The 17560-nt window shown below is 40.7% G+C and overlaps 1 protein-coding gene across 2 annotated transcripts in view; it reads right to left on the reverse strand.

The window, feature by feature from the left end:
- CRTAM (cytotoxic and regulatory T cell molecule) overlaps positions 1-5270 on the reverse strand; it is a 35979-nt gene extending 30709 nt beyond the window's left edge. The window contains exon 1 of one of the 2 annotated variants that reach the window (XM_010356460.2): positions 5010-5270. In XM_010356460.2, coding sequence (XP_010354762.1) covers positions 5010-5055 — 46 coding nt within the window. In that variant the 5' untranslated portion in view covers positions 5056-5270. Of the gene's footprint in view, positions 1-4894; positions 4967-5009 lie in introns of those variants that run through there. The other variant, XM_030918942.1, reaches the window with a different exon arrangement.
- Between the last annotated feature and the right edge of the window lie 12290 nt (positions 5271-17560).

Below are 17560 nucleotides of genomic sequence, written 5' to 3' on the forward strand. Positions count from 1 at the left end.
ACTTTCTTATTAGACCCCGAGTGTTGTACACCTACTTCCTAGTCCTATCTGAGCTTCAGAGTTCTTATCTGCAAATTAGCCCTGCATGGCTCCCCACAGGCTGAGCATACAGAGCTTGACAATGAATAACTGTGGTGTTTCTCCTGCGAGGTCACCACTTCCTACTGGTAGGTCATGTTTACGGAATGGATTATTGACTTCTGGGCTTTGTCATTATCTCCGTGACTGAATTCATCCATCCATGCAAGGCCATGTGTTATGAGATTGCTAGCCAATCCAGGGGCTATAGATTGTGACTGGTTTATACATGGAAATGGAACCTGTGACCTTCACCATCATCACCACCCCAAATCCCATGAACTAATTGTCCCATCAGTGGATGACTTTACACCCAAGCACATGTGATCTACTCTCAAACAAAAGGACAAGCAGCAGTAACAGCCACCTACCAAAGTACACATAGATAAAACCAGTGCAGTTCTTAAGATTCTTCGGTCTTTCCCAAGATTTTGGAAGTTCACATGTGTAATCTTTACCTCTACTATAGGTTATCATGTAGACTGAGAAAAGAATAAAATATTCTTTCCTTTTCTTGCCTTAATAACCTAGTTTTTACATGCCATAAATTTAAAATCAGAGCAGAGCAAGTTTGTCCTGCAAAGACCCCAAACTCTACATGTCCCTATGCTCCACCCATGTCTAACACAGATATATTATCTCTACTGTCCCCATGCTCCACCCATGTCTAACACAGATATACCACCTGCCCCATTCTAGAGTTCGCTTCTATAAATTAATGTCATCACCAACCACTGCACACCAGATATTTGAGAGATACTCCAAACTCTTCTTTCTCCAAAACATCTCTTTAATCATTTTATTCCTCTTTTGTCACTATTATTGTTGCCTTACTTAAGGACTCCATCATTTCTTTCCTGGACCATTGTAATAACTTAGTTCTAGTCTCTCTTCTCTGTAATTCGTCATCATCTTCTGGTTCTAGGATTACATTTTAAAAACATGAATTTGAGGTCAGGCACAGTGGCTCACGCCTGTAATCCCAGAACTTTGGGAGGTTGAGGCTGGTGGATCACCTGAGGTCAGGAGTTTGAGACCAGCCTGGCCAACATAATGAAACCCTGTCTCTACTAAAAATAAAAAAAAATTAGCCGGGCAGGGTGGCAGGCACCTGTAATCCCAGCTACTTGGGAGGCTGACGCAGGTGAATTGCTTGAACCTGGGAGGTGGAGGTTGTGGGAGCCGAGATTGCGACATTGCACTCCAGCCAGGGCAACAAGAATGAAACTCCAACTCAACAAACAAACAAACATATAACCCATGAATTTGATTATGTCTCTTCCTTCATTCAAATATTTGCTATGGCTTCCATTGCCTATAGGAATCAGGCCCAAATTCCAGCCGACTTGACTCCTGTGTTCTCCTCCTTTGTCATGTCCTGATACTCCTTTTCAGATAGTCCTTGTATATGGCCACTTGCTGTTTCCAGAAAGTTCCAGGTTCCAGAAGATAGTTTGCCTTTGTCTATGATATTCTCTTGGCCTCTAATGCCTTTCTCATCTCCTTCAAGACTCAACATTAAGACCCAACTCAAGACTCAACTTAAAGTTACTCAACTCAAATTACACAACTTTTGTCAAAACTTCCAAAACAGGCCTTAGCCTCCCTTTTCCCCATAATGTCTTTCCCCTAGTTTCCCAAAGGCTTGAGATATACTTCTATTATAGCACTTAGCACATTACTTTATAATTATTTGGTTACAGGTATTTCTCTGTAGATAGATTACAAACTCCCCATGGAAAAGATGTTTACCATTCATTCATTTTAGCATAATGTAAAATTTTAGATATTGGTTGAATTAGTGGATAAAAATGAGTAAATAGGCCGGGCTCGGTGGCTCACACCTGTAATCCCAGCACTTTGGGAAGCTGAGGCAGGCAGATCATGAGATCAGGAGATCGAGACTATCCTGGCTAACATGGTGAAACCCTGTCTTTACTAAAAATACAAAAAATTAGCCAGGAGTGGTGGCAGGGTGACTGTAGTCCCAGCTACTCGGGAGACTGAGGCAGGAGAATGGTGTGAACCCAGGAGGCGGAGCTTGCGGTGAGCCCAAATCGCACCACTGCACTCCAGCCTGGGTGACAGAGCAAGACTCAGACTCCGTCTCAAAAAAAAAAAAAAAAAAGAGTAAATGTATGTATTAGGAATAAATATTTTAATAGGATGCTAACTTTGCTCTTTAACTGTTATATCAAATAATAAAGACTAGGGCTAAGTTAAAGCTAGAGACATGCAATGCATTAATTCTCACATCAGAGTCCTAGTTACATGACTGCCATGAGGTGTTAAGCAAAAATGTGTTTTAATTCAGATCATCAAAAAAAGATTTTTATTATGTTTAGATTGAATCAATAGAGAAAATTGCAGGTATAAAAATAAATCAGACTTGTCAGAATCAAATTATTTTTAGTACATTTTAAAGAAGCTGTCTCAACATGTCATGTAACGTGACTTTTTCCTGGGCAAAGAAAACATGAAAAGAACTACTCATGTGCAATTTTCCTTTGTTTTCTGCATCCTACCCTCCACAAAACAATGAAAATAGAGGGTTCAAAATTCTTTGGATTTGACATTTTCATTGTCTACAATGTAAGTTAATGGGATGAATTTTGAAAAATGCTTCATTTTTATGGTGTTTTTACCAATCCTAAGACTGTGTATTCTGGGAGTAGCCTTGAAAAGAGGGCAGGCTCTGAAACTATGTGACTTTTTTTCCCATAAATTTTTGGCAGCCATAGAAGTTACACTGTAGAAGCAGTCACAGTGATCTTCCCATAATTTAATTTGCTAAAATCAGCTGACAGTTTATAGATTTGCCAAAACTGATGATTTGCTGCCTTTTTTGCTGACAAGAAAGCAATATGGTCAACTCCTCTCCTAATTACATCTGGGATGGGCTTGAGCAAGGTTGAATGAGAGTGGCAGCCACTGCTCAAATGCCACTGAGTTAGATACCCTCGGGTGGCTCGTTGAACGAGTTTTCTTTTCTTTTTTTTTTTGAGACGGAGTCTCGCTCTGTTGCCCAGGCTGGAGTGCAGTGACTGGATCTCAGCTCACTGCAAGCTCCGCCTCCCGGGTTCACGCCATTCTCCTGCCTCAGCCTCCCAAGTAGCTGGGACTACAGGCGCCAGCCACGTCGCCCGGCTAGTTTTTTGTATTTTTAGTAGAGACGGGGTTTCACCATGTTAGCCAGGATGGTCTCGATCTCCTGACCTCGTGATCCGCCCGTCTCGGCCTCCCAAAGTGCTGGGATTACAGGCTTGAGCCACCGCGCCCGGCCTGAACGAGTTTTCAAATGAGGACTTTTTAATATTGAATCCTCCAAATTGTGAAAGTCAGTGGTTTTCCAACTTTTGATCCACATTAATAAACACATTTTCTGTCACAACCTAGTACACACACACACACACACACACACACACACACTAATTAAAAGTTTCATGAAATAAATACTTTTACTGTGTGCTTTATAGGCTGATATTTATGTTGTCATATTCTAGCTTGAAAACTTGGGCAGGTTACTTTAACTTCTCATCTTTAAATTAGGGATATTAGTACCTACTTCAGTACTTCTGCTATGATTAAGTGTAATTAACATAGAGTACTCAACACTGTGTGTGAAACAATAAATATTTTTCCTCTCTATATAAATAATATTTAAGTATTTAAGGTTTACCTCGAAACATAATTTTTGCTATTTTTTTAAAAATGTATTTTTATGAGTTTTTTTTTAATGAGGCAATAACTCAAAGCCTAAAAAAGTTGAGGTCAGTTAAAGGCTTTAAACTCTGGAAAAATTGAAATCATCCTAATTTTAGCTGTCTAAATATACTCTTTCTGAATGTATTAGCTATTCTTTAAGCCACTTATTGAAGAAACTAAGTATTATTCATTACCAAAATTGAATCCTTATTAAGTGCCTCAGGGTACAGGGACCAAAAAAAGAAGGCATTAATTGAAGTATATGAAATAGGGAGTTGAAGTACCATGTAAAATAGGAAATCGAGGTTTTTAAAGTAGCATCCTTCAGATGGCATTTCTAGATTAAATGTTGATTTGGAAGGTAGGTGCATCTCATGAAACAGAACTACAGATTCAGTATTTGGAAACAAACACACAAAAAGCAAAATTTTTGAGTGGATTTATGAGTGATGTCCTTTGCATGAATCTGATACGACTGCAGTCAGAGACTGAAGGACAACAGGAGTCCCTTCCTACACCCCTGCCCCCACTCTTTGTGGTAGAAAATAATTTGACCGGCTCCAAAAGGTAACTGTTTCTATCCTTAATTTTCATAATGCTACATTAGGATTAAGCACTAAAACCCAAATTTGAAAATTATAGTAAAATGTAAAGTATAACTTACTCTTTAAAAATAAACACGAAGTTTTCATTGCTCTCATTATTACCTCTGAGCTAAATAAGTGTTGTACAGCACTTTATCATTTTCAAAGTGCTTTCACGTTTGAAATTTGATCCTTCTAACAATCCAGGGAGTTTGGTGGATCGAACGTTTTTATCATTTTTATTTTAAGATGTAGAAACTGAGTTTCAAAGAGATTAAATCATTTGATTAAGATTTATACAGCAAGGAAATTTTAAAATTCAATGTGGATGCTCTCTCAACTGGTATACCCTTAAAAGACAGAGCCTAATAAGCTTGTTACATCTTACCATAACATAGGACCCACAGAGACACACACTATAGTGATCCTTTCTATACTCTTTAGCCATTGAACAAGAGATCAAATAAATGCAGTAACATCCCTCAGATGCATGATTTGAGCATGGCTTGGAAAGTATGAGCAGTTACCTGGGTTGTCTTCTACAGCAGCTCCTCTGTAAATGCAGTTGACTGGCTGATAGGTAGATTGGCAAAACATTAGGTCAGCTGAGCAACAACAAAAATAATGACTCTAAGTCCTTACCTTGTAAGGGGAACCAAGCCAGCAAGCTGAAAACTCCCCACCACATATTGTACTGTGCTGTGCTGCTGTGGCACCTTTGTCAACTTCCTCTAGATTCTGAGACAAATGGAGCCGAGTAGTTTCTTTTGAAGGGGGAGAGGGAGTAGATCTGTGACCTCATATATATCAACTCCTCCATCTGTCTGGAAGCCCCCTCTTAGTTAACTGCCCCCAAAACACCTCCTGGTGGAACATTTTGGGGACCACATGTATTATCTTGATGGTAGAGAAGTGTGAGTGATGTGTTGGTGACAAAAATGGTTTTACCACAAGTGGGTAGTACTGGTAAATCAACTAGTTGCAAAGGTTTTTAGAGGGAGGATGGGTGAGAGAAATACTGTAAAATGTCCTGTGTAGTGATGTCATCCTTATTTTTATTTTTCTAGTTTATTAAATACAATTAGACAATTTTTGCTCAACCTTTGGGAATATTTTATTTCTAATGCTGACATCAATTTATAATTGTTGTCAGGGAATGAATTCATTCATTCATATATATACTCATTTTTGAAATATATATATCTGTCCACCCACCCATCCACCCATCTTTTCATCCACCCACTCACAAATACAAATCTATTCATCCACCCATCCATCCACCAATCCATTTATCCATCCATCCACCCACTCACTAATGTATGACCTGACCACTCATTCCCCATCCATCCATCCAGCTCTCCATCCATCCATCCATCCATCCAGCCATCCATTTATCCATCCATCCATCCATCCATCCATCCATCCATCCATTTATCCACCCATCCATCCATTCACCCATCCATCTATCCATCCATCTATCCATCCATCTATCCATCCATCCATCCATCCATCCATCCATCCATCACCTATTTTTTCAGCCAACCATCTATCTATACATGCATATACTCATCCATCCACCCAACCACCCATCCATCTCTCCACCCACCCATTCATCCATTCACCCACCCATCTATCTGTACATATGTCCATCCATCCATCCATCCATCCATCCATCCATCCATCCAAACTTCTTTCTATCCACCCATTCATCTTGTCACCTATACAACATCTAGTACGCACTACTTTGAGACATGCTCAAATAAAAAACATAAATTCCTTGTTTTTTAGGAGAATATAATCTAGTGGGGGAGACAATGTACATACGAACAATTTTGGTAGTTAATTTTCATTAATTGGACAAATTGAGATAGATGTAATTTAGTTTTTCCGGGGCGCACAGCAAAATATTAGTAGGTTTATGTTTAGAAAACAGAGATCAGTCTGAAATGCTTTGAAAATTTAAAGGAAACACTACTTACTGGTTCTAATTGAAATTAGTGTTAATATTCTGATAAATTTGATGATAGTTTGGGTAGGAAAAGTCTTACTCATCAAAAATGTCTTTCAAATATTTTGTTGGCTGGGCACAGTGGCTCATGCCCGTAATCCTAGCATTTTGGAAGGCTGAGGTGTGAGGATCATCTGAGGCCAGGAGTTTAAGACCAACCTGGGCCACATAGTGAGACCCCCATCTCTACAAAAAATACAAAAATTAGCTGAGCGTGGTGGTGCATGCCTGTAGCCCCAGATACTTGGGAGGCTGAGGTGGAAGGGCTGCTTGAACCCAGGAGGTTGAGGCTGCAGTGAGACATGATCATACCACCATACCGCAATCTGGGTGACAAAGTGAGACCCTGTCTTAAAAAAAAAAGGAAAAAAACCTCCAAACAAAAAATATTTTGTCTTTCAAATTTTTCATTTAAAAATTTTTCCCCCTTTGCTCATAACATTCCACCCAGGAACTTCTCATTTTTATACTTGTCCTCAGTAGAAGAGAACGGTTTACCCAGGGTCACACTTCCTCCATAGGGCATCCATGAGGGGGTCTGAAGGTCCTTTTCCCTTGCCTTGAGGTGGAGCAACTCTGAAGCTCCCCAAGGGATCTGGATCTGCTGAGATCTTTGTTGTAACTGCACCTCAGTCCAACCTCTATTGATTCCCCAACTTGCTTCCTTCTTGTCACCGAGAGTACTGGTCTATAAACTTCGGCACACAGATCTCTGTCTCAGCATTTGTTTCCCCAAAACCTGACCCAAAACAACACTTGACATAGGTTGTCAACGAGTGAGTGAATGAAAGACTAAATGGACTCTTTATTTGAGATGTAAATGCTACTCTTTTTGCTCTGAAGTCTAAAAAGATGTTTGACTTACAATTTCCCCAGAGCATTAAAGAAGAGCTTACTTTAAATTGCACTTTGGACAATGGTAGGTGTATCCTTTTCATCCACGGGTGCCTTATTCAACTGCTTGAAAACCTTGACAAATGTCACAGTAGTCCACTGGACTCGGACATTAAGAATGGTTGGTGGGGGAAATGCTACATGGCGAACTGTTGGACGACATACATGTGTGCTTTCCAGGGTCCCTGTTCTCATTATACCCACTTCAGCCTGTAGCTCATGGAGTATTCAACAGAAGAGGGCAGCAGATTATAGCCGCTCAGTGAATTGGGAGAAAAAGATGAGATTGGAGGGTAATAAGTAGTCTACCTCTTTTCTAATGGAAAAGAGTCTACTGACCACCTTGTATGTGGGAGACCTCACAACTGATAGCTAGTTTGTCATTTTGATCTCTGTTTTATGAAATCTTCATATTTGGTTTCAATACTAATAGGAAGTAACATTTGGTGGGATGGCAGAGGGGGACATATTTTGGAGAAATAAACAAACATCCTCTCTCTTTTACATCATCACCCTTGTCAACATGAGTTTTGGGGGTGAGGAGGGTGCAAACATGAAAAAGAAGACATTTATTAAATAGGCTAAAGATGAACTGTTTTAAGGGGTCAGAAAACAGGGGATTTCCCTATGTCTAGAAGCCACTGGGTTTTTTTGTTGCATTTACAAAAGAGGCCTACACTTGCTTCTTGACATTTCACAGCTCCTGTGAAGAGTCGTGGCCTTTCCCAAGTCAGAGTAAGAGGTGGACTTGCCTGCATCTCCCAGAAGATGCCTCAGATAATTCACACCCAATGTTGAGGTTTTCTGAGCACTGTTGTAAAACTTGCACAAAGTGACTGTGGGGTTTCTAAGCCAGAGCAGCAGCCTTTGAAATTAATTATTGATTCAGAGAAAAGTTTCCTAGGAGTAGTAGGAGCTTAGTGGAATGAGCATGGGAGTGAGTAGCAGACAGGCCCGGGCTTGGCCCCTAGGCCCTGTCACTAGCAGCTGTGTAGCCTTAAGCACATTACCTGCCTGTTGGAATCAGTTTCCTCACCTGTAAAATGGGAAGAATAATTATAGCCTGAGGTGACTGTCCGGAAATCATAAGGCACGAGCTGAGAAAGTTGGATTGTATCATTTTTAAAAATGAAGAATTGGCCAGGCATGGTGGCTCATGCCTGTAATCTCAGCACTTTGGGAGGCCGAGATGGGTGGATTGCCTGAGCTCAGGAGTTCGCGACCACCCTGGGGAACACGGTGAAACCCCATCTCTACTAAAACACGAAAAATTAGCCAGACTACAGTAGCTGTAGTTCCAGCTACTTGGGAGGCCGAGGCAGGAGAATTGCTTGAACTTGGAGGGGGGATGGCGCAGTGAGCGGAGATTGCGCCACTGCACTCCAGCCTGAGCAACAGAGTGAGATTCTGTCTCAAAAAAAAAAACAAAAAGAAGAATTAAGAAGTTTGCCTGAAGTGACACAGTGAATCAGTGATACACACAGACACACACACACATATATCTTTTTCTTTGTCTATGAGATTCCTTTGAGGGACTTCAAATTTTTATACTTGCTCTCAGTGGAAGAGAACCAGCTCACCCGGGGTCACACGTTCTTTGTGTGGCACTCATGGAGGGTTACATTAAATATATAATAATGCCCAGAGTACCTAGCACCTTGGCACAAAAAACATCCTCCATAAATCTGCAGACCTCAGCTGGCTGGAGCAGCATCTCATCCCCACAGGAACCGTGGTAGGTTAGGTGTGCTGGGAGGAGAAAAGGGATCATTCAGCTTTTGTTCTGAAGGCTTCTGCCTGAAAAACCTGCCATTGTGAACCTGGGCTTTCTTGAGGGTAGAAACTTTATTTAGTATAGTGAAATAGATCATTCTGAAAACAACCCAAACATGAGGTGATTTCAGAAGGCAATTGTGGTTTTGGAGAATATACCACAGGATAGCAAGGGCCAGCTTCAGGCCCCAGCTCATGGAGCTCTGCCCAGATGAGTGATCAGCCCTGGTGTCTTCATCTGTAAATGAGATTAGATGAAAGTTGTGGTTTCCAAACTGTATTCTGAAGAACCCGAGCATCCCCAAGATGCCTCAGGCTTCTGCAATATTTTCATTGAAATTTCTTTCAAAAAACATTTTCCATGATTAGTCCAGGCTCTGGAACCAGGCTGACATGGTCCTGGTCTCAGCTCTAACACTCATGAGACGTGTGACTGTGTGTGAATTATTGAATCTTTCTAAGACTCAACCTCCTCTTTCATAAATTGGGAATCATAGTTTCTACCGAACAGAGTTGGTGAGAAGATTTAAAAAGCTTACACATGTGAAGTACTTAGAAAAGTGCCTAAAAAATACAAGTGCTCAAATGCTGGCTGTTACTTTGCCAGCCACTGGATGCCACCAATCTATGAATTGTTATGTCAGGTAAAATAGTTTTTGTGCTGGATTCTGCAGATTTAGAATAAAATCCAAATGTTTCACCATGGTCTATGATGAGATCAACACACTTTTTCTGCAAGGGGCCAAGTATAAACATTTAAAATAGTTTTACTTCTCAACTCTGCCCTTGTATCCTGGAATAGCCATAGGCAATATATAAATAAATGAATGAGGCTGTGTTCCAATAAAACTTTATTTATATATACTGGAACTCTAATTTCATATATAATTCTTTTTTTTTTCTTGCTTTTTTTTCCCCCAAAGATTTGAAAAGCTAAAAATCATTCTTAGCCTGCAGCTGTACAGACAGGTTGTGGGCCAGATTCTGCTCATGAGTGAGATTCTGCACAATAAGCAATACTTTGCTGACCCCCGGTCTATAAGACCCCATGTCTTTGGATGTGCCCCCCACTTTCTATCATGCTTACTACACTTTAGCTCCCCAGCCTCTTCTGTTCTAACCCAGCTAGTTTCTTCCCATGTGAGGGCTTCTGTATGTATAGCTTCCTGATACCCTCCTCATTTAGGTCTTCAGCACAACCAGCTCCTGCTCAGTTTTAACTGTTGGTTTCATCATCACCTGTTCAGGGACCCCATACCCTATCTAAGAGTGTAATCCCTGCCTCACATCCCTTCAAAGTTACTTTCTATCATATTACCCAATTTATTTCCTAAAGAGCATTTATCAAAATCTGTAATTATCTTGTTTATCTATGTATTCTTCTCTCTCTCCCACTTCATGAGAAGCAGGGGCCTTGCACTCTTATTTGCCACTATAGCTCCAGCCTGCTGCTGTGCTGGAAACATAGTGTTCAATAAGTATTACAGAATGATGAATGAATCCACAAGCTCAGTATCTTAGTTTCATTCAATGAGTTGATAATACCTGATGTCCTTACTTTGTAAAATTGTCATGAGGATCAAATGAGAAAGTGTTTTTTTTTTTTTAATTATAAAGAGTTATACAAAGGAAAGTGGTAAATCATTAAGGCAACATCTTAGACAAGCTACAGAATTCAACCAACACATCAATTTTTACTATTCTTATTGTTATTCAGAGAATAATACTCCAAAATATGGTGCTGAACACTTTTGAATTAAAGAAACTGGGAAAGTCTGAGAAGCTACCTCAGCACCAAGGGTTTTCTAACCTTCTCTTGCTTTTCTCCGCCAAGTCCAGAGAGGGCCTCTCTCTGGAAGTTGCCTTCAAAAGAAATGCAATTTGTTTTAAGACTCCTTTGGGCTGGGTGCAGTGGCTCATGTCTTTGAGACCAGCCTGGCCAATATGGTGAAACCACATCTCTACTAAAAATACAAAAATTAGCTGGGCGTGGTGGCAGGTGCCTGTAATCCCAGCTACTCAGGAGGCTGAGGCAGGAGAATTGCTTGAACCTGGGAGGCAGAGGTTGTAGTGAGCTGAGATCATGCCACTGTACTCCAGCCTGGGCATTGCAGTGAGACTTCATTTCAAAATAATAATAATAATAAAAGACCTCCTCTGTAAGTATCTCATCAAATAACAAGGCAAGATTAACCACCAGAGAAGAGGCTAAAAATTGTTACCACACCCAGACAGACTTTTCATCTATTATTCTAAGGACAGCTCTGAGAGATCACCTAGGAGACTTTATCTGCATAATAAGACAGCCTTTGTTTGCAGTGCAATTCTGCCCTTCACCTTTCCATAACTTATTGTTCCCATTTGGTTTCAAACGAGAATCACTTACAAACTATTGTTGGCTCTTTGTGCTCATTTAATTCTCCTGAAAATCACTTACCACCCCTCAAAATTGCCTAAACTGATTTCTCTGTTTCCTATAAAGGGAGTATTTAAGCCTCAATAACCTGGCCCTTCTTAGAGTCGTGTATTTGTGGAACTCCTATGTCTGAGGTTAGTTAATTTGTATGCCTTTCCTCCTGTTAATCTGTGTATTGTCCATTTGTTTAGCAGACTTGCACTTTCAGAGGAGGTGGGAATTTCTCTTTGCTTTACAGATTTGGCATAACTGGCAGGATACTAAAACTGCTCTGCTCCTCTGGAAGCTACAACTGAGAGAACCTAGGACTTGATGAAGCTGGGAAAAGGTTAAGAAATTCTTATCAGGCAGTCCTGTGAATCTTTACTTATGGGATCCAGTTGAGCAGACAGTAAGAGTCACCTCTTGTCTCTTCTTCTTTTCCAAATATAAAATAATAGGAGATTTTTTTAAAACTAGTGCTTTGAATCTGTGACTCTTGTAGACTTATTTTAGGCTTATTGATTATTGATCTGCAAACTCCTATAAATGGTCTTTGTTATTCTTGTTTTTGTATTTGGTGTGGTTTGTTATAAGGAGGAAAACCATAATAAGATTATCTTTTTGTCCTGTTTTTATGTCTTGAGAAACTTGGCTTTGTAATCAGTGAATTTGTTTTCAGGTGCTACCTCGAAGGGAATAAATTACCAGCTTTATGCCAGGCAGGCAGCCAGTTGGCTGGGAGTCCAAAATGTCTGTTTATCTGAATGTACCAGCTCTCAAGAAAATTTGTCTTAATTGTCTCAAACTTTGTTGTTTTATTAATAATGAGAATCTTTGCTGTCTTAGGCTATCTTTGAAAGAGACTTTAGATCTTGAGCGGGACTGCATATATCCTCTATAAAACTCAATTCTTACATTTACTGGTTTTAAGTCATAAAAATTCTTACTGATTTTGAGTCACAATTGAAGAAGGAATACGTTTAGAGGTTTGGAAGCTATTTGTATGACTCTGGACGTTCCTTAATGATCCTCCCCCTGCTGTAATTGCCTGATGGGTTCTTCTTCCCGCTCCACAAACAAAGACCACGGCATTGCAATAAAGAAAGAGTTGAATTGATGTCAGGCTGGCCAGCCATGCCGGCATGGGAGATGGAGTTACTACTCAAATCAATCTCCTCCAAAATTTGGAGATTGGGGTTTTAAAGAATGATTTGGTGAGTAGGGAGTCAGAAGGTAGGCAGTGCTGATTGGTTGGGTTGGAGATGAAATCATAGGGAGTTGAAACTGTTTTCTTGTGCTGAGTCAGCTCCTGGGTGGAGGCCACAAGATCAGATGAGCCAGTTTATCAATCTTGGTGGCATCAGCTGGTGCACTGGAATACAGGGAGTGCAAACAAACAAACAAACAAACAAAAAAACAGAAAAAAAACCTCAACTACTGATTTCAAGTTTTACAACAGTGACTCCTAAACCATAATTTCTAATCCTGTGGCTAATTTGTTAGTCATGCAAAGGCAATCTAGTTTCCAGACAAAAAGGGAGTTTGTTTTGGGAAAGGCTGTCATCATCTTAGCTTCAAAGTCAAACCGTAAACTAAGTTCCTCCCAAAGTTAGTTCAGCCTACATCCAGGGATGAACAACGGAAGTCTGGAGATTAGAAGCCAGATGGATTCAGTTAGGTCAGGTCTCTTTCACTGTAATACTTTTCTCAGTAATAATTTTTGCAAAGGCAGTTTCAATCTCTCTCTTTGGGTTTTATAACACCTTATTCTTAACATGTGGGCTATGAAGATGGAAAAAGGGCAATGATCCCTCTACCTTTTTCTTGCTGACAGGTGGCATGGTGGGAGTAGGAGTTGACTCCAAGGTAAGAGGAGTGGAACTGCCTTGTAGCTGTCTGCACACACTCAGGGTGCCTAACTGGGGTTTCAAGGCTTGCATGACAAAAGCATTAGTATTCTCTTCTATCGTTTTAGCATAGAATTTAAATAAGCTATAAAGTAAATAATGAGTTCTAGGGTAAGGAGTGAGAGACCTAGCTTCAGGAGCCTTTGTAGAACTGATCTGAATCTCTGAGGGATCCAAGTGAATAGCTTGGAGAACCAATCAGACATGGGGTCTCTAGTAGAGAGATATTTGGGTCAGAGGTTATTAGAAAGACTGATTAGGATAGACAGGAAAGAACAAATTTAAATATACCAACCCATATATTTTTAGTTGGGTTCCTAGTCCTGAGACTAGATCAGTTCAGTTGAATAGCTGTTTACCATATCAAGAAGTGGCAGTGCAGATGGGCTAGGCCTTTATATATGATGACAGCAAACAAGTTTTTAATAAGAGGCATTTCTGTGGAAACAGAAGAAAAACAAAGGTTAATGTTGGGCATAATTTATTGAAACTTTAGACTCAAAGCATCTTTAGTTATAGAGGAGGAAGGCAGTGATAATCTGACATATTTTTCTTGCTTGTACCATAAGGAATAAGCTTCAGCTTTCAGGGCCTCAGAGAAGATGTAGTAGCAATTTCATTGAGTTCAAGTCAGAATAATGAAAGAAAGATTTGAAACCATTCATTTTGAGACTTGTAACCCAGAAAGAATTCAGGAATCAGTCTAAATTGCAGAAAATAATAAAAACTCAAAAACAGTGGACAAGACTAGAATCTAACAACAGAGGTACTATAGCTTTCTCTGAAATACAGTTTGTCTCTCTCCAGTACCTGTTTTTACTAAAAACAAATTTGCTTGCAAAATAAGTGTTAGTCTTATCATACTTGGCATGAATATTTGCATAAAGTCAGCAAGAATAATTATTTGCCATATAGGCCTTTTTGAAAATTGGCTTTAATGGAACTTTATTCCATAAGGAATCTCAGCTTAGATTTTTCAAAGCCTTGAGCCCAGCCATGGATTTATCTGTGCCTGCAAATATCAGTATGAATTGGGTGAATTCCTCTCCTTGAGGTTCCAAGATAACCGGGGGCTCCTGGGCTTGTCAGAAAGTGACATTCTTTACTTACCACAGATTGAGAACCCTGGACATGGACTGCATAAAAAAAGGTTTGAGGCCGGGCGCGGTGGCTCAAGCCTGTAATCCTAGCACTTTGGGAGGCCGAGACGGGCGGATCACGAGGTCAGGAGATCAAGACCATCCTGGCTAACATGGTGAAACCCCGTCTCTACTAAAAAATACAAAAAACTAGCCGGGCGAGGTGGCGGCCGCCTGTAGTCCCAGCTACTCAGGAGGCTGAGGCAGGAGAATGGCGTGAACCCAGGAGACGGAACTTGCAGTGAGCTGAGATCCGGCCACTGCACTCCAGCCCGGGTGACAGAGCGAGACTCCGTCTTTAAAAAAAAAAAAAAAAAAAAAAAGGTTTGAGGCCAGTTTTTACCAGGGGCTTTTATTGGCCCTATAAGTCAACTTTGATTCCTTAAAGCAGTCTGTTTGTATATGAAAGTATGCCATTGCAGTCAAAGCCTTGGTAAAATAATCAGTGTCTCCAGCAATGTCCTGTTACAAAACCAAACACTGTTATTACATGTAGTCAAATAACTATACTGCCATAAGTTAAGAATACTCACAAATAGTTTCCAAATTCTGGAGAAATTAGGTAGATAGAAAGAAATATGTTCCAAGGTTTTCTCACAGAGTATACTTTACTCAATAGATAAAAGCTGTAAATAGCTCAAAAGAAAAAAAAAAGTTTTCTTGACTCTAAAAGAAAACATAAAGAATCAGTAAATATTTTAAACAAAAAGTCATAAGATATAATTTCAGTCTTCTATTAGTTCAGTCCATGCATTAACTCCTGTTCTGCTTCATACTGAATTAGCAAACCTCATGAATATATTAGCTCTCTGTGAGAATACTGAATATTTGTTTTTTCCCCCTCTATTCCAATGACCATGTGAGCCAAGAAGCATCACAAGGGAAAATCACCTCTTTTTGTTTCATAAAACCATAGGCAAAAGCCTTTCAATTTTGCAAGATGCTGCCCAACAGATTGCATGTGGAACAAATGAACATTTTCCATCCCAGCCAAAGCAAACTACATATAACAAAATAGACACTAGTCACCTTACTCAGCACCTGATATTGACCTGGCAATTCTCAAATTTGCCCCTGTTCATCCCTGTCATCTTTGATCCACTCAAAGTGGGGAGAGATGACCTTCAACTCAGAATTCAGTGGGTGAACTATGGGCAAGATGAAGAGCAGATGGTCACCCTGTGTCAGACCTGTGGAGCTTCTGCTAACAATTGCTTCAGGGGTTACCTAATATGACCAGAAAAATAAGGAGGGTTCTCCAACTTAGGCCTGCTTGACTTCCATTAACAATTCCTAGGCCGGGCGCGGTGGCTCAAGCCTGTAATCCCAGCACTTTGGGAGGCCGAGACGGGCGGATCACAAGGTCAGGAGATCGAGACCATCCTGGCTAATATGGTGAAACCCCCGTCTCTACTAAAGAATACAAAAAACTAGCCGGGCGACGAGGCGGGCACCTGTAGTCCCAGCCACTTGGGAGGTGGAGGCAGGAGAATGGCGTAAACCTGGGAGCCGGAGCTTGCAGTGAGCTGAGATCCGGCCACCGCACTCCAGCCTGGGCGACAGAGCCAGACTCCGTCTCAAAAAAAAAAAAAAAAAAAAAAAAATCCTTCAGAGATCACTTCCACATATATAAACAAACACACAACAAAGACAAGACAGACAGAAGACCTTCTAAACCAAGATCCCTAACCAAAACTCCTAAGTATTCTTCCCAAACTAACCACCTACCCTTTTCCTGAGAAATCTCCCCAAAATCTTCCTGATTAAGGAAAAATCTCCTGAACCAAGACTCTTCTTACTATTTAGGGAGAGCCAGCCAAACCCCTTAAAGGAGCTGAACCAAGACCCCAGAAGAAGCCAAACCAATCAGGAGGAGAAAGGAGGTGCTGGAAGCACCTAGAATATGCACCAAATCAGACACTCCATGATAGGACCACAGACAGACACCTAATGATGGTGTTACAGTTATAGGACTTTTTCTCCATTGCAATGAAATCCATGCACCATGGATTGGCAGTGCCCTGCCAGTAGAAACTATGCCAGAGACAGCCTCCAGTTCAAGAGAATTAGGCAGCCTCTTGGGCTGGCCTCTAGATCCATCGCCAGAGAGGGGGCTACCAAGCCACAAGTAGGAGTCACAAGGGTGATCCTGGACGAGCCCTCAAATTTGGGACTTCCCAATGTGTTCTTCCTGCCCACTGCACAAATAAAGACCATGGCATTGCAGTAAAGAAAAAGTTTAATTGATGTGAGGCCAGCCATGCCACATAGGAGACAAAGTTATTACTAAAATCAATCTCCCCCAAAATTTTGGTATGGGAGTTTTAAAGGATAATTTGGTGTGTAGAGAGTCAGAAAGTAGGGAGTGTTGACTGGTCAGGTCGAAGATGAAATCACAGGGGTTTGAAGCTGTCCTCTTGTGCTGTCAGTTCCTGGGTGGATGACACAAAATCAGATGAGCCAGTTTATCAGTTTGGGTGGTGTCAGCTGGTGTATCAATCAATGTAGGGTCTTCAAAATATCTCAAACACTGATCTCAGATTTTATAGCAATGACTCCTAAGCCATAATTTCTAATCCTGTGGCTAATTTGTTAGTCCTACAAAGGCAGTATAGTCCCCCGACAAGAAGGGGGTTTGTTTTTTGGAGAAGGCTGTTACGGTCTTTGTTTCAAAGTTAAACTCTAAACTAAGTTCCCCCAAGTTAGTTTGGCCTATACCTAGAAATGAACAAGGACAGCTTAGAGGTTAGAAGCCAGACAAAATTGGTTAGGTCAGATCTCTTTCACTGTAATAATTTTCTCAGTCATAATATTTGCAAAAGTGGTTTCACTGCCACAGACAACTTTTGTTTTCCTGTTTTGTCTTACTGACTGTTCTCTCTTTTTGATTCTCCATTTATCAGGGGCATGTAGGTTATCTCACCTTTCTTTGCTGCAGGCAGCCAAACAAAAAGTTGAGAGCCTCAAGAACATGGCCAAACTAAAATGTGGGTTTACATCCATTTGTGGCTTGCTAAGCTTTCCTTTCTTTGGCTGTCCTGTGAGAATGGTCTGGATCTTGGAAGGGTCACCTT

Source organism: Rhinopithecus roxellana, chromosome 15 (assembly GCF_007565055.1).
Source record: "Rhinopithecus roxellana isolate Shanxi Qingling chromosome 15, ASM756505v1, whole genome shotgun sequence".
Taxonomy (NCBI): Eukaryota; Metazoa; Chordata; class Mammalia; order Primates; family Cercopithecidae; genus Rhinopithecus; species Rhinopithecus roxellana.